General features: G+C 42.6%; 1 protein-coding gene across 1 annotated transcript in view; it reads left to right on the forward strand.

Moving 5' to 3' along the window:
- The window catches only part of DNHD1 (dynein heavy chain domain 1), a 79,691-nt gene that overhangs the window by 5,799 nt on the left and 47,175 nt on the right, over positions 1–26,717 (forward strand). Inside the window, 8 exon segments of the mRNA XM_026486188.4 lie at positions 247–1,081; positions 4,269–4,442; positions 9,948–10,151; positions 10,228–10,338; positions 12,183–12,339; positions 20,624–20,878; positions 20,987–21,124; positions 21,258–21,309. Coding sequence (XP_026341973.3) covers positions 247–1,081; positions 4,269–4,442; positions 9,948–10,151; positions 10,228–10,338; positions 12,183–12,339; positions 20,624–20,878; positions 20,987–21,124; positions 21,258–21,309 — 1,926 coding nt within the window.

Here is a 26,717-nt window from a genome sequence, read left to right on the forward strand (position 1 = left end):
TGGTGGGAAGGAACTCCTGGGCAAAGAGGGCCCCCACCTCTGTCTTGGGCCTGCTTCTTACGAGAGGGTTTGGGGAAGCTGTAGGGAGTATTGTCTTCTGCTGTTCGGGCTCTGCCTGCAGCTCCATCCATTTCCCTGTCCTAACTCCCTCCCTTCCTCCTTCCCCCAGCCCCTTAGACCCTGACCATCCCTGGCCCAGAGCCTAAGGCCCCTTTTCTTGCTCCTCTCCTGGGCTGGGCCAAGCAGGTGAGACCCAGCAGCCAGGAGCCTGGAACTGGCAATCAGAGCCTGAGCAGTGGGCGAGGTCGGTTCGACAGCAGTTGAGTGCCCAGCTCCTCCTGGTCTCAGAGCCGAAGGCAGGCCCATCTCCTAAAGAGACATCATCTGAAGACCTTGAATCCCAGCACTCCGTCTGTGCTCCAGATGAAGAAGAGCAGTCCCGGGACCATCAGTGGAGGCAGAGGCAGTTCCTGAAGCCAGTGACCCAGTCACAGCAGCCCACAGTGCTGGAGCTCCTGGTGGCAGAGCTCCAAACTCTGTTCTCAGCTGTGCTGCAGGACGGCAGCCCTGCAGCTTGGCACTACCTGCATGCAGTGCTGCGTCTGCTGCCTCCGTATCGGGCGCTGCTTGTGGGTCGCCTTGATTTGCTGCCCTTCCTGGAGCAGCTGTCCCACTGGGCCCCCTGGGTCCAGTCTCAGCTCCAGCTGGACCTGCTAGATGCAATAGAGCAGGCCTTTCCCCCAGATACCTCTTTGTTAGAGGGTGCCTCCCATATCAAGTGCTGTCCCCAGAAGCGGAAGTTCCATCATGGGCCCCCACGCCCAGCCTGCCCTTTTGTGCAGGCCCAGCAGGGTGGGCAGCAAGTAAGGGAGGAGTTGGCTACATGGCTGCGACCACTGACACTGCCTGAGCTACAGCACAGCCTGGGTATTGTTGGTGCTCAGGTGGCCCTGAAAGAGGCTTGGTGGCTAGGTGGCCTTAGCCTCCTGCCCTTGGCATTGGCGACAGACATCCCCGTACAGTATGAAAGCAGGGGCACTGACGACGCAGTGGAGGAGCCTGTTGGAAGAAAAGAGACTAAGTAAGTGAGGGACCCAGACTGGGGCTTTGAGCAGAGGAGAGAAAGAAGCCAGTGCATGGGTGCCTCTAGGGCCACTTGGATGTCTAGAGCCAGGTCCCTGTTGACTTTAGGCACTAGCCTGGCCCCAAGCCATGCTGGTTGAAGCTGCTGCTTTCTTCCTTTTTGTCCGCAAATAAACTGAGTGGTCTTAGTGTTCATCCCCATTGGGCAATGCAGAAATTCGTGAAAATCAAAAGTCAGCTAAAAGGAAGCCAAAGCTTCAGAAAACAGCTTGAGTTTCCAGAGTGTCCATTCTCTCTCAGATGGTGCTAGAAGCTTCCTTAGTTTTTTTTCTTATTCATAATCCCTGAGCCTTGCCTTTGGGCCTACCTAGTGCTGGGTGCTGGATGTCGGGTACACGTCCTTCCCTCAGGGTGTTCCTAGGTGAGTATGTGTCCGAGGGGCCTTCCCCTCATGTCTATGGAGCTAAGCGAGCCCCAGAGCAGATCAGAGTTGGCAGCACTGCCAGATGGGACTCCCTTCGGACCCTTCCATAGTCTCTTCCTGCCCTGCCGGTGTGGATATCCTGGCCCCTTGAGTGCTGATTGTTTCCCCCAGTCTGGCTCTCATTGCTCCGTTCAGGATTTCAGAATGCCTACAGAGCCCTCCTCTTCTGTGAGTTCTCTAACTGTAGTCTAAGAATTTCCCCCATCCTCCGGCCTGATTTTATAAGTGCTTTGCAGCTTGTCTAGGACATATTCACTGTGTGGGAAGAATAGTAGCTTTACCTTTAATGTAGGTTGGCTTCTTCAGCTTTTGCTCTAAGTTTATGGCTGAGTCAAAGTTTTTCCTAAAAATTTAGAGCCGTGTCGTGGACAGATAGATAGGCTCCTGGGGCCCTAATGGAAGGGGCCAGTGCCAACAATTTATGTCTTCTATACCCCCAGCGACTTTCTTTTTTCAAAGACCTGCCCAGTGCTCTGAGTAGGTTTCACTTCCTGGGAAATGTAACTGAAGTGAGAATGGGCTGAGATGTTGGGAAAGCTAACTTTCCCAAGTTTTCAAGTTCTGTGCTTTCTCATTGAACCTGGTGATAAGCCTCTGAGACCTAGCTAATGTGGCTTAATTTGCATGAAGTTCTCTGGGCCTGTTCCCCTAGGCATCCATTCATTTAATAAGTATTATTGGATACCCAGCGTGTATCAGGAACTGCTAGATGCTGGAGATACAGAAGTGAACAAAACAGACTCAAATCTCTTTGGGGTTTTACAGTTTAGTTAGGGGAATAGATATTAAATAAGTTGATACCAGTAAAATACAATTACAAACTGTGATAAGGGCAGTAAAATCAGAGCACACCCCCTTTCCCCTGGCTGTTCCTCTATGTATGTGTGTGTGTGTGTGTGTGTGTGTGTGTGTATAGGTAGGGGAAAGCACATCAGAGGGGTTTGGAGTTATTAACAAAATATCTTGCAGGTTGTGAAGGGAAATAAGAGGAGGGTTTCAAGGAGGAGGAAGCAGGAGAATTAAATGCTACTGAGGCAAGTAAGAAAAATCTGAAAGATGTTCATTGGTTTTAGTAACAAGGAGGTTGGTGAGAGTGATTTATTTCAGGGGAGTTTTGTGAGGAGGAAGCCAGATTTTAGTGCATTCAGGAGCAAATGGGAGATGAGAAAGTAGAAATCACATTTTACTATTCTTTCATGAAGCTTGGTTTGAAGAGAGAGAATAGGACAGTGGTGTCTGGATAAGACTTAAAAAAAAAAAAAAGATGGAGAGATGTTCGTAGCCCTTCAGGCAGTGCTTAAGGAGTGGGCATTTAATAAATATTTGTACAGTGAATGAATAAATATAGGCTAAAGGTAAGAAAAGGAAGAGACTGAAAATACATCACGAAAAGGCAATCAGGGATCCATAGCACAAATGGAGGAATTAGTCTTGCAGAGAAGGAAGGACATTACTTCCTCTCAAGTTGATTAGGATGGGATTAGGATGGGATTAGGATGGGAGTCCGTGCAGATAAATGTGTGGGAAGGCAGCTGCACTAGAGGAAGTTAGTTCGTGGCTGAGAGCCCCAGTTTCCTCTGGGCAGAGAAGGAGGCAGAGAAGGGGATGGGACAGGGGCTGGCAGGGCTGGGTATGGGGGTAGGTGGAGGCCTGGAATAGCAGCTGAGGAGTCTGAAAGACAGCTGCCTGAGGACTTGTATGAAGATATCAGAGCAGAGTGAACCCAGAGTTGAGATTAGATACCAGGAATCCATAGAGGAGCTGATATTCCTTGTTCTACAATCTTCTGAACCAATTTAGATCATGTAGAACTTTAATTGTTGAGGAAATGAAGCTTTAATAGCTGTTACACCATTAAGATGTCCTGATCCAACATCAAAGTTACAAACCCTATTGTTGATATGAATTTTAGAATAGGTTTGCTCTGTTGTCCCTGGGGTAACTTGTTCTATTGATCTAGGTTTGGGCCAATTAATAACGTTAATATACTTGACAGATTAAGTCTAATTTAATTATTCAGATTTTTGTTTGTTTGTCTCGCACTCTGAGGTTACTCCAACTAGAATTATTAGTCCAGGTGATTAGTTTTTGGTGTCTTGGATAATTAATTTCATATCAATTTTGTTAGCTGGTGTTCTGGAAAGGTGAGAAGATTGAGAGCCCTGGTGCGGGCTTGAGGGGGTCGAAGGATGCATCATTGGATCCTGGCTGGAAAGGAAAGGCTGTGAAACTAGAAGTTGGGTGGTGATGGGGGAAGAGCAAGAGTCACAGGCAAGCAGATCATGCAGAGTTGGAAACAGGCATAATGGGGGCAAAGATAGATCTAGAAGCTTAGGAAGTTTGCCGTGGAGGAGAAATCCAGGATTGTGGGCTTGCAAGGTGATGAGTTGAGAAAACAAAGTATTCCCATTACTTTTATTCAGTATTATGTAACACTGACTTCACAGTAATCACAATAAATCCAGAATGATTATTCATGTATCAGAAAGGGAGGGGTTGTTCATATATAGGTCTGTGTGAATATAGCTGTTTGACTATATTTGCTTGGTATGGGAACACCTTTGGGTGTAGGTGTAGACAGGCTCTGGCAAAACCGCATCATGTCCTCCTAGGCACCTGATCTAGCTCCTCCTTTGACTGGCTAACAGTGGCAACCTGGCCTCCTGCTCTGTCTCTTTTCTCCTGATTTTTTATTGTACAGGCCTCAGCTTGATCCAGAAGTTCCTGGTAAGAAGACCTTCCAGAAGAGAAGCACTAGCTTCTCGCCTCAGACTTCCCTCCTGGGTAGCCAGGTGATGAACATTCTGAAGACAGAGAGATACCTGAAGAAGATCCACTTCCTCTATCTCAATGTAGCTCCCAGCCGGTTCTTTAGGTAAGAGCCTATGTCCACACACCTTCTGTTCTGGCCACTCCCGGGTGTCCGCCCATGCTGTCTTCCCCTGCCCCCTCCCCGTACCCACTCCTCTCTAGCTGCTTCTCGTCTGTCTTCCAGTTTCCCTCCCTCTTTGCTTCTCAGTCTCCTTTCCATTCTGCGCCTCTGCTTTGCTCCCCTTTACTCTCACAATCTTTGGTCTTAGTTGTCCTCTTCTACTTTTGGTTCTGTCTTTGTTATTCTGTCCTAAGGTGATAGAAACATTTGGTCATAGCCTTGGAAGGGAATTTAATGGTCATCTCTTTCAACTCCAATGCAGGAAGCAGGTGCTTGAATCTTTACAGTGAGGGGAAGCTTTGAGTTTGCCAAGGTATCCCGTTCCTTAGACTGAACCAAAATCTGCTTTCTTTTAACTTCTTTTAACTTTCTTTTAACTTCTACCTTCCAGTCCTAGTTTTATCCCTGGGGCTATAAAAACAAGTCTCTTCCTTCCACATGACTCAAGAGGCATTCATTTTCTTCTATTAGCCCTAAAATTTACATATTTTTAAAAGCCTGATTCAAGTCTCATCTCTTCCCAGAAATAATAATAATAATAATTACCATTAATTAACTTTTTCCAGGCATTGTGCTAATAAACATATGACATGTGTTATTTATCCTTCACCTATGGAAATTATTATTTGCATATGTGAGATGAGTGCCCTAGTGCATAAGGAGGTTAAGTAACTTGTCACATAGTCAGTAGAAACAGACAAACCTAGGACTGTCTTAACTCAAAAGTCTATGCTCTTAAGTCAGATGTCATAAATCCTCCCAGAAAGCCTTATTTCCTGCATACACTGCTCTCTTTCTCCTGAGCTTATGTAGCACTACTGAACCGTATCATCCATGCATTCATTGATCAGTTCATTAACACGTTTTCACTGAGAGCATTGTGCCACTTGTTAAGCAATTGTCTTTTGGCTCTAACTCTCCTCTCCTCTCTCTGCTTTGTGATACTGGGGCTGAGACTCTGCAAACTTTATTCCTCCTTTTTCAGCTGGCTACCTGTTAGGTTTGATTAATAGGGGGTGCTAGAAGGAGACTGGACAGCAAGATAAGAGAAGGGAATTTCTCTTTCCCTCACTTGCTCTTTCTGTCCATATTGGTCAGAAATAATAATAATAAAAAATTGTCCCCTGGTGGCAGCAGGCACTTCTGAATTAGCTTCTTCATGATTCTGAGCTGGGGGGCCCCTTCCCATCACAGTTCTGCATCTTGACTGCACGGCCCCTCCTCCAAACTGCTTAGTACCAGTAGCAACCTAGCAGCATCTCCTTAGAAATCCAGGTCCCAACTCTACAAGCCCCTCCTCCAGACTCTGAGCTTCTGAGAATCCAGTTGCCTTCCCTTTGTTCCTCTAGTTCTAGGGCTGACATCCATCCCTGTGGTTATGGTATCCGTGCTATCTTAGTGTTCCCTTTTTGTTTTTCATTTCTTTGACACCTTTAAGAAAAACACATGCTTTCTATTAAATTCACTTTGTTGAAATGCCCAGTTTGGTTTCTGTTTCCCTGATTGGACCCTTACTGATCTCATGAAAGGAAATGAGCCTCAATTATGGGGTTCTGAGATTGGTTTGGTAATGTCCTTGACCTTGAACGGTACTGAGCTCTGTGCTACTGGCATATAGGATGACATGTAGTGGCATCATGATTAATTAAATTATCACTTGTGGCTGAATGTGATGAACTACCCTACTGATACCCAGTGGCCACCACACTTGACCAACTGGCAGTAATGGTAGTAATGGTGGCAGTGTGGGGTGGGATGCTTACTGGCTGTGGCAGAGAGCTTACACAAAGAAAATTACAAGCTTAGAACTTTAAACCGTCAACTCCATCATAATCAGAGAAGCAGCACAATCAAAGATAATTAGGCACATAGACAAGAAACCATGAGCAAGAGAACTAAAAAGGCAGTGAATAATTATAGGACCAACATCTGCCAAAGAAGGAAACCCAGTGAAGTGACTTTAGCATTTGGTGGTGCTTTTCCCCAAACAGAGATGCCTGTCGATTCCAGTATCAGCAATTGTGTGTCAGTTCTACTCTCTGTTCCTGAAAGACTGAGAGGAGTTGCTGAGCTCTGGACAGGCACAGACAGCCAAAGATCAGAGGCTACAGCTAGAGGCCCACACCCAGGAGGGACGTATTTTCTGCTTCAACCTATAACATCACCAGGGTCCCAACCCAGAGTCCAGGGCATTTAGCTTTGAGTTCTCTGATATGTTCATACAGATGATTTTCATAGTTTATCCCCTTGTTTTGTCTTTATCTAGTTGTTCTCAAGTGAGAGTATTAGTTCCAAATTTCTAGTTGCACCATCAGTAAAAGTGGAATGCTGGCATTTATTGTTTCATTTTGTTTATTTTTCACATAACAGTTTTTTTTTTAATGTGTTTGAATTTGTCCAATTTTTCTTTTTCTTTTTCTTTTTTTTTTTTTTTAAGATTTTATTTATTTATTTGACAGAGAGAGAGAGAGCCAGTGAGAGAGGGAACAAGCAGGGGGAGTGGGAGAGGAAGAAGCAGGCTCCCAGCGGAGGAGCCTGATGTGGGGCTCGATCCCAGAACGCCGGGATCACGCCCTGAGCTGAAGGCAGACGCTTAACGACTGAGCCACCCAGGCGCCCCTGTCCAATTTTTCTTGTATTTGTCCTAGATTTTTTTATAAAGTCTTTTAGTTCTAATGTATTTAAGATACAATGTTATATTCGTATTTGTCCTAGGTGTTGATTCATACTCAGAAATTTATTCCTTCACTTCCTTAGAGCCTTTGCTCAACTGTCACGTCTTCACCCACCACCCTCCCCTGGCACTGCCAACCTCCTCTGCCTGTGCTTTTCTTCCCCTCTCATTTATAATATTTATCATTTTTCTTCTCCAGTATAATGAGAGCTCTATCAGGGCAGGGATTTTTGTTTGTTGTGTTTAACAATGTATCCTGAGGGTTTAGAATGGTTTGGCATAGCGGAAAGACTCAATAACATTTGTCGAATGAATGAATGAATGAATGAATGAATGATCTAGAGTAGGAACAGATTTAGGGGCAGTGAAGGATGAGTTCAGTGTAGAAGTTGCTGTGTTTCATTGAGGCATAGAGTTTGAGATGTTTTGGAAGTAGCTGAATACTCTCTAGTGTCACTTAATGCTCTTGACTGATCTGAGACTTTTGAGAGCAAGGACTATGTAGTAGTTATTTCTATGTCCTCATCTCCAATCACAGTACGTGGACAGAAGGGAAACTTGATAAATAGTTTAACTAAACTCTATAAAGTTATTAAAAAAAAAGAAGAGGAAAAAAGCAACTTTAAAAAAGGAAAAAAGAAAGAGTAGTGTTCATTAAGGGGGTCGTAGGGGAAGGATCCCTTGGGAGAGCCTGGAATCAGTTGGAATAGAAGGCTATCCTGTGGGAAGTCAGGCAGTCCAGTGGTTAAGAGGGGTGGCTTGAGTCAGGTAGATTTGGCTTTAAGTCCTATATTTTTCCCTTAACTACCTTGGACAAAGTTATAACTCCTCTTTGCTTCAGAAGAAATAGTTTGGGGGGAAAGAATACTTGGGAAAAATCTAGTCACTTTGTCAGAAAGGAAACAAAGCTTTTATATGACTTGATTTAGTGAGTTCATTCTGGTATCTATCTAAACGCTCTTTTTTTTCCCCCTAAGATTTTATTTATTTATTTTGAGAGAAAGAGTGTACGAGAGAGCCAGGGGAGGGGCAGAGGGAGAGGGAGAGGGAGAGAATCCTCAGGCAGACTCCCCGCTAAGCTGGGAACCTGACACAAGGCTCGATCTCACAACCCTGAGATCCTGACCTGAGCCAAAATCAAGAGTTGGATGCTTAACTGACTGAGCCACCCAGGCGCCCCTCTATCTAAATTCTCTTAAGTCATTTGCTTAATAATGTATTCTAGAAAGTAGAGAGAAGGGATAGAGGAGGGCCATTTTTTTTTTTTAAGATTTTATTTATTTATTTGACAGTGAGAGACAACCAGCGAGAGAGGGAACACAAGCAGGGGGAGTGGGAGAGGAAGAAGCAGGCTCATAGCAGAGGAGCCTAATGTGGGGCTCGATCCCAGAATACCAGGATCACGCCCTGAGCCGAAGGCAGACGCTTAACCGCTGTGCCACCCAGGCGCCCCGTAGAGGAGGGCCATTTTATCTCTTAGGCATTATAGGTATAGGATCTGGGACATAATAGCTTTTAAAGGGCTCTAAAATATTCTTAATGCTTAAAGATATTCTTGGTTCCAAGTTATGAAAATAAAAATACAAAATAAAAATTGATAAATGCTTTATTGAATGTGTCCAAACATAGCATTGTGCTAACTAGGCTCCTGCAACTAGATACAACTATTGTATAGCTGCCTACAAATGCCATTTAGTGTGGGATGTGGGTGCATTGCGCTGAGTAAGAGAATTAGTAGGATTTTAAGATGGCTCTGGAGGTACTTGTCTGGTTTTCTAGGGTGCAGTTTTCTTCTTGATTTGTGTGTGTCTAGTCTTCTAGTCGCCCTCTGCTTTTCCTCATTCTCAGTTACTCCAAACAGCACCCCCTAATGGTCTCTGGGTGTTATTTCAGTACCTAGAGATACATGCATTTTATCGTTTTTAAGATGTACTTTTTTCACATTTTAACATCTCTGAAATTGTGATGCATCTTACAAATTGGTGGAGTATCACGTTGGCAGCATTTTAAATTTTAGTGTTTCATTAAAAAAGAATCTTGCATCTTAGATTTGATAAGATGTAAAGTATCTGGATCTGGAGATATGAACTGCTTAGAACTGGCTAGGTGCCTTTTTCTTTTTTCTCCTCTATCTTTGGCTTCCATTTATTCTTTTTTGTAAAGATATATTTATTTGAGAGAGAGAAAGAGAAAGCCCGCACATGTGTGTGAGTACGCAGGGGGTGGAGCCAAGGGAGAAAGAGAGAAACTCAAGCAGACCACACTGAGCAAGACGCCTACACTAGGGCTCAACACTGGGGCTCAGTGTCACGACCCGGAGATCATGACCTGAGCTGAAACCAAGAATCAGGCGCTTAACTGACTGTGCCATCCAGGTGCCCCTGGCTTCCATTTATTCTTAATAATATTTGTTTCCTCGAGCACCTGGGTGGCTCAGTCGGTTAAGCGTCTGCCTTGGGCTGAGGTCATGACCCCAGGACCGAGCCCCGCATCGGGCTCCCTGCTCAGCAGTAAGTCTGCTTCTCCCTCTGCCTCTTCCCTCTCCTTGTGCTCTCTCTCTTGCTCACACACACTCTCTCTCTCAAATAAATAAAATCTTAAAAAAAAATTACATCTGTTCCCTTTTTTCAGTTTGAATGTCATTCTGTTCTCTTTCCTGTCTTCCATCTCTCCCCTGCCTTCATTCCTGCCTCCACGTTTCGCCTCTCCATCCCTCTTTGGTCCCTTCCTGGCGCCTGCACAAGTTTCCTTCTGATCAGAACTCTTTTTTAAAGGCCCTATAGCCTGATGGTGGTGCCACCAAAGAAGGTGAACCCTGAGCACTACATCTTCTCTCCATTTGGGATCCTGCACGTACACCCTGTGGAGGGCAGTGAGACAATGACGCTGGGGACCTGGCACCGCCACTCTGTCCTCTGGCAGCAGCTCCAGTTCATCCCGTTCTTCAAATATTGCCTCTTATACAAGGCCTTGGCCCGGTAGGTGATGACGGTATGGGAACTGGGGACCGGTGTTGCAGGGAGCGGTAGCGTGTCACTGCCCTCTGCTCTGTAGTTGGAAGAGGAGCGTGAAGTTACAGAGGCTGCACCGGTGCCGGACTTTCCTAGGGAAGCATCTGCTCTCGGCTGTGCCCCACTTCGGAGCTGGGCTTCTGCATATTAGCAGGTAAGGTCTTCAAAGTGCACTGTCAATGGATGCTTTAAAATTATTTTTACAAAAAGTTTTAACACGTTCCTTGTAGAAATTTTGGAAAATACAAAAAAGCACAAAGGAAAAAAAATCTTTAATCTTACCACACGTAACTAACCATGACAGACATTTTGTTGCATATCCTTCTAGTCTTTTTTCTATCACCTATACAAATGTGATCATACTTGACATATTGTTAAGTAACCAGTTTTTTTTCTGGATAATGTATTCTGAGCATATTTCATGTAACTATGTATTCCTACATCAACTTGCCCCAGATCACACAATTATTAACTCTTGGATCTGGGGATATAACTTAGGTGTTTGAATCCAAATTCTCTGCTTTTTCCATGGTCTTTTGGATTCTTTTTTTTGGTGGGGGGGACTTAGTTATTCTTTTTCATATTTTTTTTAAAGATTTTATTTATTTATTTGACAGAGAGAGAGACAGCCAGCGAGAGAGGGAACACAAGCAGGGGGAGTGGGAGAGGAAGAAGCAGGCTCCCAGCGGAGGAGCCTGACGTGGGGCTCGATCCCAGAATGCTGGGATCACGCCCTGAGCCGAAGGCAGACGCTTAACACCTGTACCACCCAGGCGCCCCGGGACTTAGTTATTCTTATTTTCAGTGCTTTTTTTTTTTTTTTACTTTTCCTGTACTCCTCAGCCACTTCTAATTATTTTCTGTAATAGAACTTGCAAACTGAAATGTCTACAGGGCCTGAGCTGGTGCTATGGCAGAAATGCAGTGGGTTAGGTGCAAGGCATTAGGGAGTGTGGGGAATGCAATCTGAAGACTACAACTAAGTAGGACAGTCACTACTCAATTCCAACTGACTGTTACCACTGGGAATACGGGTACAGAATGCCAGCTGCCTTATTTTTTTCAGGATTTCCTGGAAATACATGTTTTGTTTTAAAGTGTTTTAATTTTACCTCGTTAACTCAATTAAAACAGTGTGCTGGCCAACTCTTAGTGGAACATATGAAAACATTTTCAGTCTGAATTTAACCCACAGCCAACCATTTTGCAACCTTTGCTCTAGGGATCCCCCGGTCTAGCCTAATCATCATGGTATAATTAAAAGCATAAGGGCTTGGAGGCTGGACAGATCTGAATTTAAATCCTGAATACTAGCAAGGGACTTTACTGTTTGAACCTCGTTTCCTGTTACGAAAACTAGGGGTGAAGATTTCTACTACACAGCTGTAGTGAGAATTAAGTGAGACCGTGAATGTGCAATACCATGTTCAATTCAATGCCTCTTGATAGGTACCGAATAAAATGGCACCCATTATGATCACCCTCTGCTTACTGGGGGTCTTTCATCTTCTTCAGGTATTTTTAGAGATGTAGAGTTCTCGGGGAGGGTGGGGGGGGGTAGTAGATAATAGAGGCAGATTTTCTCAGGGGTAGTTAGCCCATGGAGAAGTTGAAGGTTCATCACCTTTGATCGTAAAACTCATCTGTCCATCTAGAATTTTAGGGCCCGTAGCTTCCACTATTCCAAGGAAGAAGCCTCTGTAGTCTCTCCTTCTAAGTCAGAGCTTGGGATCATTGACACTCTCCTAGCAGAAAGGTCACTTAGTATAAACATGTGCACATCCCCCAGGGCTTTCCCAAAGAATTCCCTGAACAGCAACTTCCTCAGCTTGAATTCTTCCAAAGAGCTCTCTAGAGGAAGCTGTTACTGGAGGCCACTAGGAGTATTATCATCTTTCTAGACCTTTGCTTGTTCTGAGGTGAGCTGGGTTGAGGTCAGAGGTGTTCAAGTAAAGAGGCCTGAACGCCGGCTCTGACCAGCTTAGCCCTTGATCTCAGGCTTCTGCAGGAGCTGCGCTCTGTATCCTGGCTCCCCCAAGAGCCGGATCGATGCTACGAGCTGCTGGACCTGCAGCGGGCTCTAGCCAAGGAGAACCACAAGGCCCTGCGGCTGCTCCGTCGCTGTCTGCACCTCTGCACATCTGTCCTCCATCTGGTAAGAGGCTGCAGCTTATTGTGAACCTTTCTCCAGAGTGAGCTGCCCGAGGTGCAGCGTCCTCTTGGCTTAAGCTTCTCCCGGGAGCCCCCGTGTGGCCTGGGTGCTGCAGTTGGCGCCCGGCCCTGGTCCTGCGCAGCAACAGCAGTCTCTGTTTTAGGGTGGATGGATCCATTATAGATGGGCAGAGGCTTGGACTCAAACTTTTCCCTGAGGGTTGGTCATGGCCTTGAGCAGGGAGGAGAAGGAACATAACAATAATTTTTCTTCAGTTTGTGCCAAGGGCATTTGGGAATTTGAAAGTTGGAATCTGGATCTTTTATGCTGCCGGGCTTATCTTTGACCCTATCTTGAACCTTTGGCAGGCCACTGTGGCTGGTAGAAGCATCCAGTAACGGTGTCCTTCCTAATTATGCCTACTTTGCCTCTGTGGCACATGTCCCCTGCCTAGGGTTCCTGGTGGCCCTGCTGTGTGCTTGTTTCTGTCACTGTGGTTTGTTGTCTGTCAGGTGGGGCTGGGTATTTACACAGGTGTCTGGCTGATCACCATCTGCAGGTAGTCTAGTTCAGAGAGAGGGGAGCCACCCAGATTTTGTGAACATGAGAAATAATGTAGAAGAGGCCCCTTGTGGCTTCATACAGGGAAATGGCCTTTAGCCTCCGACAACAGCTGGACCTGCCATTGCACTGAGCTAAATGGGGCAGAAGGTGGGGGCAAGCTCTTCCATGCCCTTTCTCTACCTCCTAGTTCCTAAATCCCACCTTTGTTTTAATGTTACAAAACTCATATAATTTTTTAATAGGAATTTATTTTGTTAATTAAGGTATAATTTCCATGCAGTAAACAAATTTTAGGTGTGCAGTTTGTTGAAATATTTGCATATATATGTATATATATATCCATGTAACCACCACCCAGATCAAGATGTAGAACATTTCCAACATCTCAGCATGCTCCCTGGGACGTCTCCTATCAGTACCGCCACAAAGGTGACCACTACTCTGATCTCTGTCACCATAGATTTGTTTAGTCTGATTTCGAGTTTCATATAAATGGAATCAGCATATCTGGCTTTTTTTTTTTCACTCAACATAATTTTAGTGAGATTTATCTGTAATCTTCTAGGTAGAGGTGGTTCACTTTTTTATATGCTATGTAGTATTTCCTTCTATGAATGTACCACAATTTATTTATTCTTTTATTGTTGGACATTTGAGTTTGTTCCAGTTTTGCTATTATGACTAATGCTGATATGAACATTCTTTTTTTTTTAATGATTTTTTATTATATTATGTTAGTCACCATACAGCACACCCCCGGTTTCTGATGTAGATATGAGCATTCTTGTACGTGTCTTTTGGTGGACATAAGCACTTATTTGTTTGGAGTATGTGTTCTAAGAGTGAAATTGCTGGAATAGGGTATATGTATGTTTTACAGTGCCAAACAGTTTTCTAGAGTGGGTGTACCAGGTTTATATTCCCCCAGCAGTGCAGGAGATTTCCAGTTGCACTGTGTTCTCACCAACACTTGGTATTGTCAGGGTTTTTAATTTTATCAAACTGATATGCAGTGGTATTTCATTATCATTTTAATTTGTGTTTCTATGATCACCAAGGTTGTTGAGCATCTTTTCATATGTTTATTGGCTGTTTTAGTACCCTCTTCTGTGAAATGTCTTAACTCTCTTGCTCATTTTTAACTGGGTCATCTGTTTTCTTCCTATTAGTGTGTAGGAGTTCTTTATATATTCTAGATATGAGTCCTATATCAAATATATGTATTATAAATATTTTCTCCCAGTCTATGGCTTATCCTTTTACTATTTTCTTTTATTTTTATGCTTATTTTTAGAAAAGATTTTATTTATTTATTTATTTGACAGAGAATGAGTGAGAGAGAGAGCACAGCAGGGGAGCAGCAGGCAGACGGAGAAGCAGGCTCCCTGTTGAGCAGGGAGCCTGATGTGGGGTTGGATGCCAGAACCCTGGGATCATGACCTGAGCTGAAGGCAGACACTTAACTGACTGAGCCACCCAGATGCCCCAGCCCTTTTACTATTTTAATGGTTTCTTTTGATTAATAGTTCTTAATTTTCTTGTTCATTTTATCAATCTTTTCTGGTTGGTGCCTTTTGAGTCCTGGTTTAAGAAACCTTTGCCTACCCCAAAGTCACTTAGATATTTTCTGGTTTTCTTCCAGAACTTTTATTACCTTTTCTTTCATATTTAGGTCTCTGGTACATTTCAAATTAATTTTTATGTATGGTGTGAGGTAAGGGTCAAGTTTTATTTTTCCCATTTATTGAAAAATCTATCCTTTCCCCACTTAATTATACTGATGTCTTTTTCTTAAATCAGATGACTATATATGTGTGGGTCTGTTTCTGGACTCTCTTTGGTCCCATTAGTCTAATTATCTGTCTTTCCAAAATTTTTTATTTAAATTCAATTTAGTTAACATATACTGTATTATTAGTACCAGGGGTAGAATTTAGCGATTCATCAGTTGCATATAATACCCAGAGCTCATTACATCAAGTGCCCTCCTTAATGCCCATCACCCAGTTTCCCCATCCCCCCACCCACCTCCCCTCCAGCAGCCCTCAGTTTGTTTCATGTAGTTAAGAGTCTCTTATGGTTTGCCTCCCTCTCTGTTTTCATCTCATTAATTTTTCCTTCCCTTCCCCTATGTTCATCTGTCTTGTTTTTTAAATTCCACATATGAGTGAAATCACATGCTATTTGTCTTTCTCTGACTGACTTATTTCACTTAGCATAATACTCTCTAGTTCCAAACACATCGTTGCAAAAGTCTTTTTGTCAGTGTTATGCCACCTTAATTGTTGTAGTTTTATGGTATGTCTTGATATTTGGTATTATAAGTCCTATAACATTATTATACAAGATTTCCCTGGCTATGCTAGGTTCTTTGAATTTCTTTTTTTTTTTTTTTTAAGATTTTATTTATTTATTTGACAGAGATAGAGACAGCCAGCGAGAGAGGGAACACAAGCAGGGGGAGTGGGAGAGGAAGAAGCAGGCTCATAGCAGAAGAGCCTGATGTGGGGCTCGATCCCATAACGCTGGGATCACGCCCTGAGCCGAAGGCAGACGCTTAACCGCTGTGCCACCCAGGCGCCCCTGAATTTCTATATAAGGTTTAGAATCAGCTTGTTAATTTCCACAAAATAATTTTACTGGGATATTTTTTATTGGCTCGCTTTAAATTTGTAGATCAATTTGAAGGAGAATTTATATCTTAATAATATTTGACTTTCTAATTCATAAACGTGGATCTCTTAATTTATTTTGATTTCTTTAATTTCTCCTACTAAGGTTTTATAGGTTTCCTGTAGAGGTCTTGAATATATTTCATTGGATTTATTACTAGATATTTGATATTTTTTGTTGCTATTATAAATGGTATTTTAAAATGTTATTGTTTTCTAATAGTTGCTATACCCTACACAAAAATTAATTCATGATGGATAAAAGACGTAAGTGTGAAAAGAAAATCCAAAAAGCTTCCAGAAGACAATGTAACATTTTTATTATTGCAGGGCTCAAACAAAATATAAAAAATGTAAACCATAAAAAAATCAAGACATTTATCTATATTACAATTAATTTTTTAAAAAGCACCACAGAAAGAGTGAAAAGACAAGCAAAGGCAACATGTAGAGCCACTTTCTGTGCTGTTGTGTGGGATGGAATGGAACTTGTCCCTGTTGGCAGTCACCCTAGAAGTGGGGGGTGACATAGGGGAAGGGGAGGATCGGTCATCATCCCACCTGGTAACTGAAGTGTTACAGAACCCAGTTTGTACTATGTGCTCAATAAAAGCATGCTGCTGTCGATTAAATTGTAGCACTACTAAATAAAACAGATTTGAAACATTAAATAAATAATGATATAAAATGTGAGCCTTTGGTGGATAACCTTTATCAATTTTTAAGGATGTTTCCATCAATTCTTAGTTTGCTAAGAGGTTTATCATGAATGAATGTTGAAATTTGTCCAGTGATTTTTTTTTCCTCCTTCTATTTAAATGATCATAGGAATTTTTCTTCTTTAGTCCAATATGGTGAACTGTTGGTGTTAGACCACCTTTGCATTACTGGGATAAATCCATTTTCTTTCTTTCTTGTATGACTTTTAATTTTGATCTAAGTTCAGATTTATTAGGGGAGTTGTAAGGATAGTATAATAAACTCTCATCTACCCTTCACCTACATAGTCTGTCTCATTTATCACTCATGCTCTTATTCTTTCTCTGGGTATGTATACATTATGTTCCTGCACCATTTGAGAGTTTTAAGTTGCAGATGTTAAGTTCCTTTACCCTTAAATATGCCGGTGTGTTTCTCCTAAGGACAAGGACATTTTCTTCCATAGTTCTAGTATAACAATCAAAAATTAGGAAATTTCACTTTGACCCAATTGTTATCTAACTCACAGTCCTTATTAAAAATTTGCAGGTTATTCCAAGAATGTCCTTTATTCCTGTTTTTTTCTTATTTCAGGATCCAGTCCAGAATCCTGCATTGCATTTAGTGGTCACTTCTCCTTATTCTCTTTCATATGTCACTGTTTCTCTGCCTTCTTTTTGGTTCCTTGTCTCCTCGTGGGATAGCTCTACAATAGGGTCTTCACTCCAAGGCCTCCTCTCTCACCACATCCGACCAAGAACAGCCTTAGCTGAGCTCTTGCTTGGCAATTTCCCCTTTCCTGTTTTGCTTCCTGCTCTCCCTTCGAGGCTTGTTTCCTGAAGACCATTCCTTCAATAAATCACATTTCCCCAAATTTATGGGGAACCCCGTCTAAGAAAATTATCTTAGACCATGTTCATTCATTGTTTTATGCAAATATTCTACAGCCACAGTAACTTTTTTTAAATGTTTTTTTTTTAAACTGGGTATTATTTTTTATTTAAATTTAATTAACATAATGTATTATTTGTTTCAGGGGTTCAGGTCTTTGATTCATCAGTCTTAGATAATACCCAGTGCTCATTGCAACACATGCTCTCTCCAATGTCCATCACCCAGTTATCCCATCCCTCCACCCCCTCCCCTCCAGCAACCCTCAGTTTGTTTCCTATGATTGAGTCTATTAAGGTTTGTCTCCCTCTCTGATTTCGTCTTGTTTCATTTTTTCCTCTCTTCCCCTATGATAACTTTTCTTATCCACTTTATCTTTCAGTTTCTGAGAGATATGTGTTAAAAAAAAAACCCTCTTTTAACTATAGATTTGTTAATTTCTCCTTGATGTTCTTTCATTTTGCAACATGTATTTCAAACTCACGCATGCATACAGGCTCATAACAATGTTTCTTGGTGACTTTATTGCTGTGAAGAGATCTTCCTTCTTGTTACTACTTTTCTACTAGAGTTCTCTTTATGTGGTGTCAGCAGCATCAAGCATTGGCGCCATCTCTTTTTCTGTCTTTTTGTTGTCAACTTTCCTTTGTTATTTTATGTTTCCTGGAAAACATTTAGTCTGAGAGCCTATGTCTTGCAATAGGTTTATCTCATTTATTATGATTACTGATAGGTTTTGGACTTATTTTTCCCATCACCTGCTGGTGTTATCTACTTCCTATCATTTCTGGTTGATTCTTCCTTGGGTTTCTTGTCTTTTGTTGGATTGTTTACTTTTTTTTTTGCCACTGTTCTCCTCTAATAGTTTGAATGATAGACATTTTATTTCTCTCATGGTCGCCCAGGAGCACCTCGATGCTTATTCATCCTTCTTAGTTTTAGAATCTTGACTTTGTTTCTTCTCATAGACCTGTAGCTGGAGGAAGCCATGTAACTCAGTTCTGGGCAATGAAACATAGGTGAAAGTCACTGTGAAAACTTTTTAAAATAGGCAGAACCAACTGGAATGTCTTTTTGGGCATTTACTCCTGTTTATGGCCTATCCCTTGGATGAAATTTCTGGTGATAGAGAAGCTGTCGTACCATGAAGGGCTGAAAGTCATATTAAAGATGGAGGAGGACCATAAAAAGAGCTTTTTTTTTTTTTTTTAAAGATTTTATTTATTTATTCGACAGAGATAGAGACAGTGAGCGAGAGAGGGAACACAAGCAGGGGAAGTGGGAGAGGAAGAAGCAGGCTTATAGCGGAAGAGCCTGATGTGGGGCTCGATCCCACAACGCTGGGATCATGCCCTGAGCCAAAGGCAGGCGCTTAACGACTGAGCCACCCAGGCGCCCCCATAAAAAGAGCTTTGTCTTGATTGATACTGTTGAGCCAATATGCCATCCAGGGATTTCTTATTGCATTAAATAAATAAACCTTTTACTTGCTTAAAACACTTTTTCTAGTTTTTTTCTCACTTGCAGCTGAATGCATATGTAAGACATTTACACACCTGCCCAACAGGTGTAGCTGTTCCCCTTACATTTTTATAACAATGTCTCTTTCATCTCTTTTTCTAAAAGCCCTTACTTGCAAACCCACGTTAACACCAGCATCCCTGATCTCTCTTTCCCTTCTCTGTGGGGTTTTTTTTCACAGCCTTTATCACGTTTTTACAAAGAATATAAATTACTTATTTATTGTGTTTATTGTGTTTCTCCCCCCACCTCCCAAAGGGTAGGGATTTTTATTTGTTTCGTTCACTGCTATACGTCTATTGCTCATTATAGGTCATGCCATAGAGTAGTAGGTGCTCTGTGACTGTTTCGAGTGAATGAATGTCAAGTGTGGATTTGCGTCCATGTCTTTCTCCCAAGCACAATAAGAACCTCAGCGCCCTTCTGGTTTCCTTTCTCACCTCTCTTCCTCTCCTCACCCTCCACCCTTCCTAGTTGCTTATGTTAAGATTTCCTGGAATTTAATTCTGGATTGTTGTGAGCATTCTTGTTTTGCAGCCTACTCATTTAGACGTGACGATATGTTTTACAAATGTCCTTCTCATCAAAGCTTCTTGTAGCTCTCGTATTCATTTTCCTCTTGCGGAAATATACTGCTGTTTATTTTTTTTCAGAGAGAATCTGTGGATGGTAAATTTTTGGAGTCTTTGTATATCTAAAAATGTCTTTATTCATCTCCAAACTTCCGTGATACTGTGGCTGGATACAGAAAATTCCAGGTTTAAAAAAAATTTCCTCAGAACTTTGAAGATATCGAAGAGCTTACCCCTTCATGATGAGGTTTTAAAAATGTATGCCGATTATGATCTGGTGTAGTAATTATTGTTGTATTTGTGTGGGTTTATCCTAACTGGCACTCAGGAAGCCCTTTCCGTGTGAGTGATACATTCTTTTTATAAACAGTTACTGTGGAAGTACCTTTATCAGGCACTGTGTTAAGCTAAGCGAAATGAAATCAGATGTGACGAAGGCCTCTTCCTTGAAGAATTGACAGTGTAGTGGACGGATCCCAGGAGTAACTAGATAGTGGTGACGCACTGGACTAAGGACTATGAAGTGGGAAGCACTCAGGACGGAGGGTATTTCTAGAGCATGGAAGAGAATATCTGCCAAGTCAGAGGGTGTGTTCATGCATGACGTGTAGCTTAGGCCTCGAGTGCCTTATGTTTGGGTCTCCGAAGACAATCCACACACACTCGTTAGTTCTAATCACAAGCTCTCCCAAACATCAAAACGGACAGGAGAGCATCAGGGACAGTAGGTCCATCTGGCCAAGCCTGTCTTGCTGGTGTCTCCCCTCTGTCCAGAGAGGTGGCAACTTTCAGCAGGCTACGTAGGCCAAGAAACCTCCCAGAGGTGAGAAGAACCCACAAAGAGGCTCTTAGACTTTTATCCCACATTCTCCCCCCCCCCCCCCCCCCCCCCCCGCCCAGTGGAAAGTCTCAGTAGCCAGAGAGCTTCCACTGTCACATAAGGAGTATTATCCTAGTAAGCAGGCCGCACCTCCCAGGCCTCGTGACTGGAATCCACGTCCTGGCAGTACTGCTGAGCCTTACTTATTCAGTCTTTCTCCTTCTCTGTGTAATCTATGTGTCGTGAACCTCTCTGTCTACACATGCACAAATTTTCTATTTGAGGTCTACCCTGGGGCCTTTTAGTAGATAGGCCTGGCCTATCAAATTTGCAATGTGGCCTCTCAATGTATGTTCTCCATTTTGCATCTTCTCTGGTCACTATAAGATTTCAGGGGCTAATCTCTCCTGAAAAGCAGCCCTCCCTGTGTATATGTAGGTGCTGGGTTGCAGGCTCTGAGACCTGAGAGTTTTACAGAGGCCAGTGGGTGGCTGGTTTGTGCTCCATCCTCCTTCAGTCAGTTAGTTGTCCACTCTGTATGCTGACAGGTTCACGAGGATACATATCACATGCAACAGGGCCTGCAGGAGCGAGTGAAAAACTGCCAGAGGGTCAGGACAGACCAACGCTCCGTATACCTTCAGAGGGTACAGTGCCAACAGCTGGAGCAGAAGCTGAAGCAGGCAGAGGCCTGGCTGCTGCGGCTGGGACAGCTGGCCCGCCTGGTACACTACATGATCTGCCAGAGCCTGGTGTCGATCATAGAGGAAGAGATAACCTCCTTTGTGGCCAACATCCTACAAGTGAGGTGGTGGGTGGCATGGGTGGAGGTGGGCAGGCAGTCAAGGCCAGATGGCAGGCAGCAGATACGGACATGTAGCCCCATGACCTCTCCTGACCCTTCTTTACAGGCCCCAAGGAAGAAACCCTTTCTCTCAGCCCAGCTGGTCTTTGACAGTTATGGCCAGCTGTCTCATGAGCCGTGTATTGAAAATATGATCCAGATTCTAACTGGGGGCCTGCAGTCTGTCAAGGCCTCTGCCCTGAAGGTATTCTGGATTGGGCAGGGGGCTGGCTGTAGGACCTCCCAGTTCCTTTCCTCTGTGTAATTAGAAGCTCTCAGCTTGGTCTGAACCCTCACTGGTTTCCATTTCTGCCCCCTCAACATACCTTGGCATGAAGGTAATGCAATCTACAGACCTGAAGACCCCCTGCGACTCCTTGTATTCTGAAGGTATTTAAGTGAGGAGACTTAGGCAGGGGGTAGGAAGGGTGGAAGGAAGGGGAGGGGCACAGGCAGAGTGTCAATGGCATGGCCGTAGAATCAGGCCTTGGGTGTGGAGCAGCTGTAACCTGGGTAGCACACACAGGTGCTGGGGGCGGGGATTGGAGAGCAGGGGTATGTCTTTGCTCACTCCTGCGGGTGCTTGTGTATATATGTGTGTGCATGCAATTGAGTGGAATGAGAGGTGTACGAAAGAATGTGAGTGCACTGTCCTTTCTCTGGTTCATCCAAACTCTGTGAGGCTTTTCTCTACGTTGTAAGGGCATTTAGTTTCCTGTTAAATTTGATTGCTAAGTTAATTTGTACTTGCTTGAAGAACTCTGCGTGTTCAATATTTGCTTTATTTCATACAGCTCTTTTTCATTTCATATAGGATAATCCATTAATATTATTGAGCCATTATGGTTACCAATTATTACTGGTTATCAGTCCTCAAACTTGTCAACCACCAGGGAGGAAATACATCTTCACATTTCCTCTATTTGGAATACTAACCCAGTTACAAATGAAATCATTACATGTACTCAGTCACATCTGACATGTAGGTGCTCCCCGCCCCCCCTTGATTCAACTAGTATGTTTTCATTAAGATGATTTAAAGACATGAAGTTAATTTTAGGAAATACGTGACAAGACAGGAAAAGGTTCATTGAAAGGAGCCCTTGTCTTTTACATATGACACCAATTGGGGCACGTTATTTTCTTAAGTGAATCTGGGTTAATTGGTAGAGACTACTGATATTTGTTTTACATGGTACAGTGGAACCAAACACGTTAATTTACTAACCTATAACATGAGAATAACAAAAATATCTAACCTGCAGGATTAAAAGAGGTAATTAGTATAGTGCTCAGCACATAGTGATACATTCTACAGATAGTAACTTCTTACTGTCACTAGTATTAAAGACAGAAATAAACCAGGTATTTCACATCATTCTCTCATTTTATACTAATTCATATTTTGGTATACTGTAGTATTTTCCTTTGAATGGCAAAACAAATAAAAACCTTAAAACTTTTATTCTAAATTCTAATGAAAGTGAAAATGTTTACTTGTAGTATCTTGGGTTACCCCTTCTACTTTTTTTTTCTCTTGGTGGGCAGCAAAGCAAAGTTTATTGGGCGATAGTACAAAGAATCCCAAAGAGGAGGGGACCCACCCCATCTACTTTTATTTTTTTATTTTTTTTTTAAAGATTTTATTTATTTATTTTGACAAAGAGCCAGTGAGAGAGGGAACACAGCAGGGGGAGTGGGAGAGGAAGAAGCAGGCTCCCAGCGGAGGAGCCTGATGTGGGGCTTGATCCCAGAACGCCGGGATCACGCCCTGAGCCGAAGGCAGACGCTTAACGACTGAGCCACCCAGGCGCCCCACTACCCCATCTACTTTTAAAAGAGCACCATGGACTGATGTATTTAGGGGTGAAATGTCCTGCTGCTTGTTATCTTGCTTTCAAGTGTTTTAGGGGAAAGAGAGGAGGAAAAACAAAGTAATGTGGCAAAATATTAATAAGTGTTGAATCAAAGTGGATGGATAAAGGGATTTGTAGTACCTTTAAACTTTTCTACATATTTGAGATTTTTCGAATCAAAATTTGAGGGAAAAAAAGATCAGCATGGAAAATCAAAGTAATATCATGGAGGAAGCAGAACCAAAGTTCTTATTTAGGGTTTTCTTAAGTTCTTCATGAAAATTGGAGTAGCCTTTAGTAAAAGTAAATATCTAGGAGTTAAAACACAAGTAGTAGGGGCGCCTGGGTGGCTCAGTCGTTAAGCGTCTGCCTTCGGCTCAGGGCGTGATCCCCGAGTCCTGGGATCGAGTCCCACATCAGGCTCCTCCGCTATGAGCCTGCTTCTTCCTCTCCCACTCCCCCTGCTTGTGTTCCCTCTCTCGCTGGCTGTCTCTATCTCTGTCAAATAAATAAATAAAATCTTAAAAAAAAAAAAAACACAACTAGTAGTCTTTAAGAAATGTACATCTATCTGAGAAATCGTTTACTTAAATGAGGCAAAATTTGCATGGCATTTTAACCAAATTACAGAATGATTTCAGTGCCTCTGCATATATTTTCAAAAATATGAAAAATCAGCCCCTTATAATGAAGACTTACACACTGACTAGATTCTGGTCCCTCGAAGAAGACCAAGTCTATTACTAATAAAACAGGTGCAGCATATCCTGGTGTCTTAGGCTGCATTCTCCAACATTTTCCAGAGAACAGTCTTAGTTCTGAAACATTTTGCAACCAAAAAGAGATGATCAACATTGTTATCGGATGTCCTTACAATCTTATCAGGAATTTTCTGCAGTTTAAAACTGGGAAATTATAATTGGATAATGAATTTTCTCATCTGGCAGGTGTCAAGGAACTTAAAAAGTTTTTTACACTAACTTTACCAAGATCAGTGTATCTTTCTGATATTTTATCATAAACTCTTTTATATGTTTTGGTTAGGATGGTGTTGAAGTCAGCTGAGAGATATAATGCAAAGAACGAAACGGTCTTTGCTGTAGTTTTTTTGCCAAGGGGCTGCATGTGGCAGGGAGGGTGTCTTGGGAGTGTGAGGTATGAACAGTATGACCAGCAAGAGGAAGAATAGAGGTAAGCAGTGTGGCAGTGGGTGGATTCATCGTTGAAAGAGAAGAGAGACTTTTTTTCTTGCCACCCTGTGAATAAGCAATTCTGAAAAGATGAAAAGTTGTATAAATATGTTTGACAAGCAGCTTTGCTGCTCTGTGTAGAATGTCTGAGTGACTTATTCAAAGAAACCTACGTAAAGGTCTATAGCATTTGGTTTTTCACAGTTGGATTGATATTTAAAAATGCAGCTCCATGTTGACTTTTATGTTTCTTTGATTTAGTTGATATCAGACTTCTTATAAGCCAGCTTTATTTTACTCTTACGCTGGCTATGAAGTAAGTTATTAGTGATTTCTGTTTTGTTTTGTTGGGATATGACAGTCACCAAGTTGCGTTAAAAATACACTAGCTTTTCTCTCCGTTGCTCAGAATGACCCGTGAATCGAATGTATTGCACCATATTGCATAGCGCTCTCATGGGTCGGGCACCTTGAATCACAGTTCTTCAACCTCACCTCATGTTTTGGAGCTCACAGAACAGAAAGTGACCACATTCAAAGGCAGAAAAGCTGTAACAGCACCTCGCTTCACAGAAATGGAAACTAGAATGTCAGGAAGAGAGCCCTGTCTCTCAAATTGCTGCTTGTCCTTTTATCTCTACTTCTCTGTGTCTGTGCTTCTTCCCAGTTCCCCTGGCTCTCCCCTCAAACTAGCTGTCTCTGCTTCCTTTGAACTTTCTGCTCCCTTATAACTTGCTTCCAAGTCATGACTTGGGCTTTCTATGGTACCAACCCCATCTTTGACTCTATATGGTCTTTCAGTTAAGTATGTGTGCCTGACTTATTTCAGATTTTCAAGACCAGGAATATCTTGATTCAGCCTATCCTATAGAGAGAACCACATATCCATAAGCTCTGGCAAGGGGAATTGGGTCATGGTACAAATTAATTGGTTTTAGCTATAGGGAAAAGCAGACCCTCTTAGAAGGGTGTGTGTGGTGGAGGAGGCTCCAATCTTCAGCTATGCTTGTATTGGCCATACACATCCATTATGTAGGCCTAAATGTGCACATTGGTTTTGGATAACATATTTCTAACTGAGAACTAGGTAAGCAAAAAAGGGAATTTATTGACTCCCATAACTAAGAAATACCTGGGTGGAGCTGAATTCAGTCTCAGCTGGATTCAAGGCCCGGGCAGTGTCATCAAGGCTTTATATCTCTTCCTTCGTCTTTTGACTTTGCTTGTGTATTTGAACCCTGAGTCACTGAGAATGCTTTCAGTGGAAGTAACAGAAGACCTAAGAGTAGCCTAACAATAAAAATAATTATCTCACATAACAAGAAGTCTCCAGGTAGATGCTCTCAGGGTTGGTCCAGTGGCTCAAGGTGTCATCAAGTATCAGACTCCTTATATCCTTCCCCTGCTCCTTTCTGGGTTTAGCTATAGGTAAGAGTAGATTCTCTTAGAGGGGCGTGTGTGGTAGGGGAGGCTGAATCAGAAACGTTGTTTTCATCCCAAGGCTTATTGTCCCATAGCTGCAAGACAAGCTCCAGCTCCAAGCATCGCATCCCATTCTTATGCAAGATGGGGGGGGGAAGGGGAGGAACGGTGGAGGGAGATCTCTCCTTGCCTGACTCTCACATTTTATCAGGAAAGGAAATCTTCCAGAAACTCCCCAGCAGACTCACTTTTATATCTCATTGTTAAAATCTAGGTCATGTGGCTATGGCCAGCAGCAGGAAGGGCTGGGTAATCAAATGGCTGACATTTCTTGTCTCTCACAGAAGATGGGCTCTTCCACCGCAGAAGAAGGGAGAAGAGAGTAGCTCTTGGGTAGTCAGCCAGTGTGCCTTCCGGGGTTCCATTCTTCCATTCTCAAAACCTGGCAAGCAAGAGAATGACCAGCATTCTCTACAGCATCATTTCATACTATATTATTTCCCTTCTAGTAATTTATATTTAATAAAACCTTATTTAATTTTAGTTCCACAAGTAACTATATTTAAGCTAACCAGCAGTCTTCATGTTGATCGGTCTCTCAGTAATTTTGTCTGAAGCTCGTTCTCTATTTAGATTCCTTAGGAAGGGCTTGTGGGAGCAAAATTTTATTTCCCTTTTTTCTTGGATGCCTGAAACATTTTTTTCTTTTTTTCTTGAAATTCAGTCATTTTAGTAGAATATGTCTTATTATTGAACATTCTGAGGCAGTATTCTGAGGTATGCTCTTTCAAAATGTAGTTTTTGCTTTTGTTTTTTAAAGATTTATTTATTTGAGAGAAAGAAAGAGAGAGTACTGTGCATCTAGTTTCTGAATATTTCGAAGCTTCCCCCCCTTTTTGTACAAAGTTTTAACACAAATACTGAAATTGGCAATTGACCAGTTTCTAAGAAGCTAAAGGGGAAGCCAGGCTCAAGGATACTCCCTAAGACAGACACTAAGGACGGTCACGTTCAACATCTTTGCTCCCTCCTCCTCCTCTCTGCAGAGGCTGGAGCTCTGCGAACTACAGTTCCCAGACCTCCTTGCAGCGAGGTGTTGTATGTAATTTAGATGTGCATGGGACTTCAGTTCAGAACTGAGGTAAGAATGGGAGAGAAGCAGCGCCTGTGCCATCCATTCTGCTGGAGGAGATCGTAATAGAGGTAGCGAGCTTTTGGAGCTGGTGGTATGGCAGTGACGTCCCAATTTGCCAGGTAGCACAGAGCCATAGATACTCAGCCTAGAGTGTTTGTTTTTTGGTTCTTCCAACTATTTGCAAACCATTAATAT

Source organism: Ursus arctos, unplaced genomic scaffold (genome assembly GCF_023065955.2).
Source record: "Ursus arctos isolate Adak ecotype North America unplaced genomic scaffold, UrsArc2.0 scaffold_22, whole genome shotgun sequence".
Taxonomy (NCBI): domain Eukaryota; kingdom Metazoa; phylum Chordata; class Mammalia; order Carnivora; family Ursidae; genus Ursus; species Ursus arctos.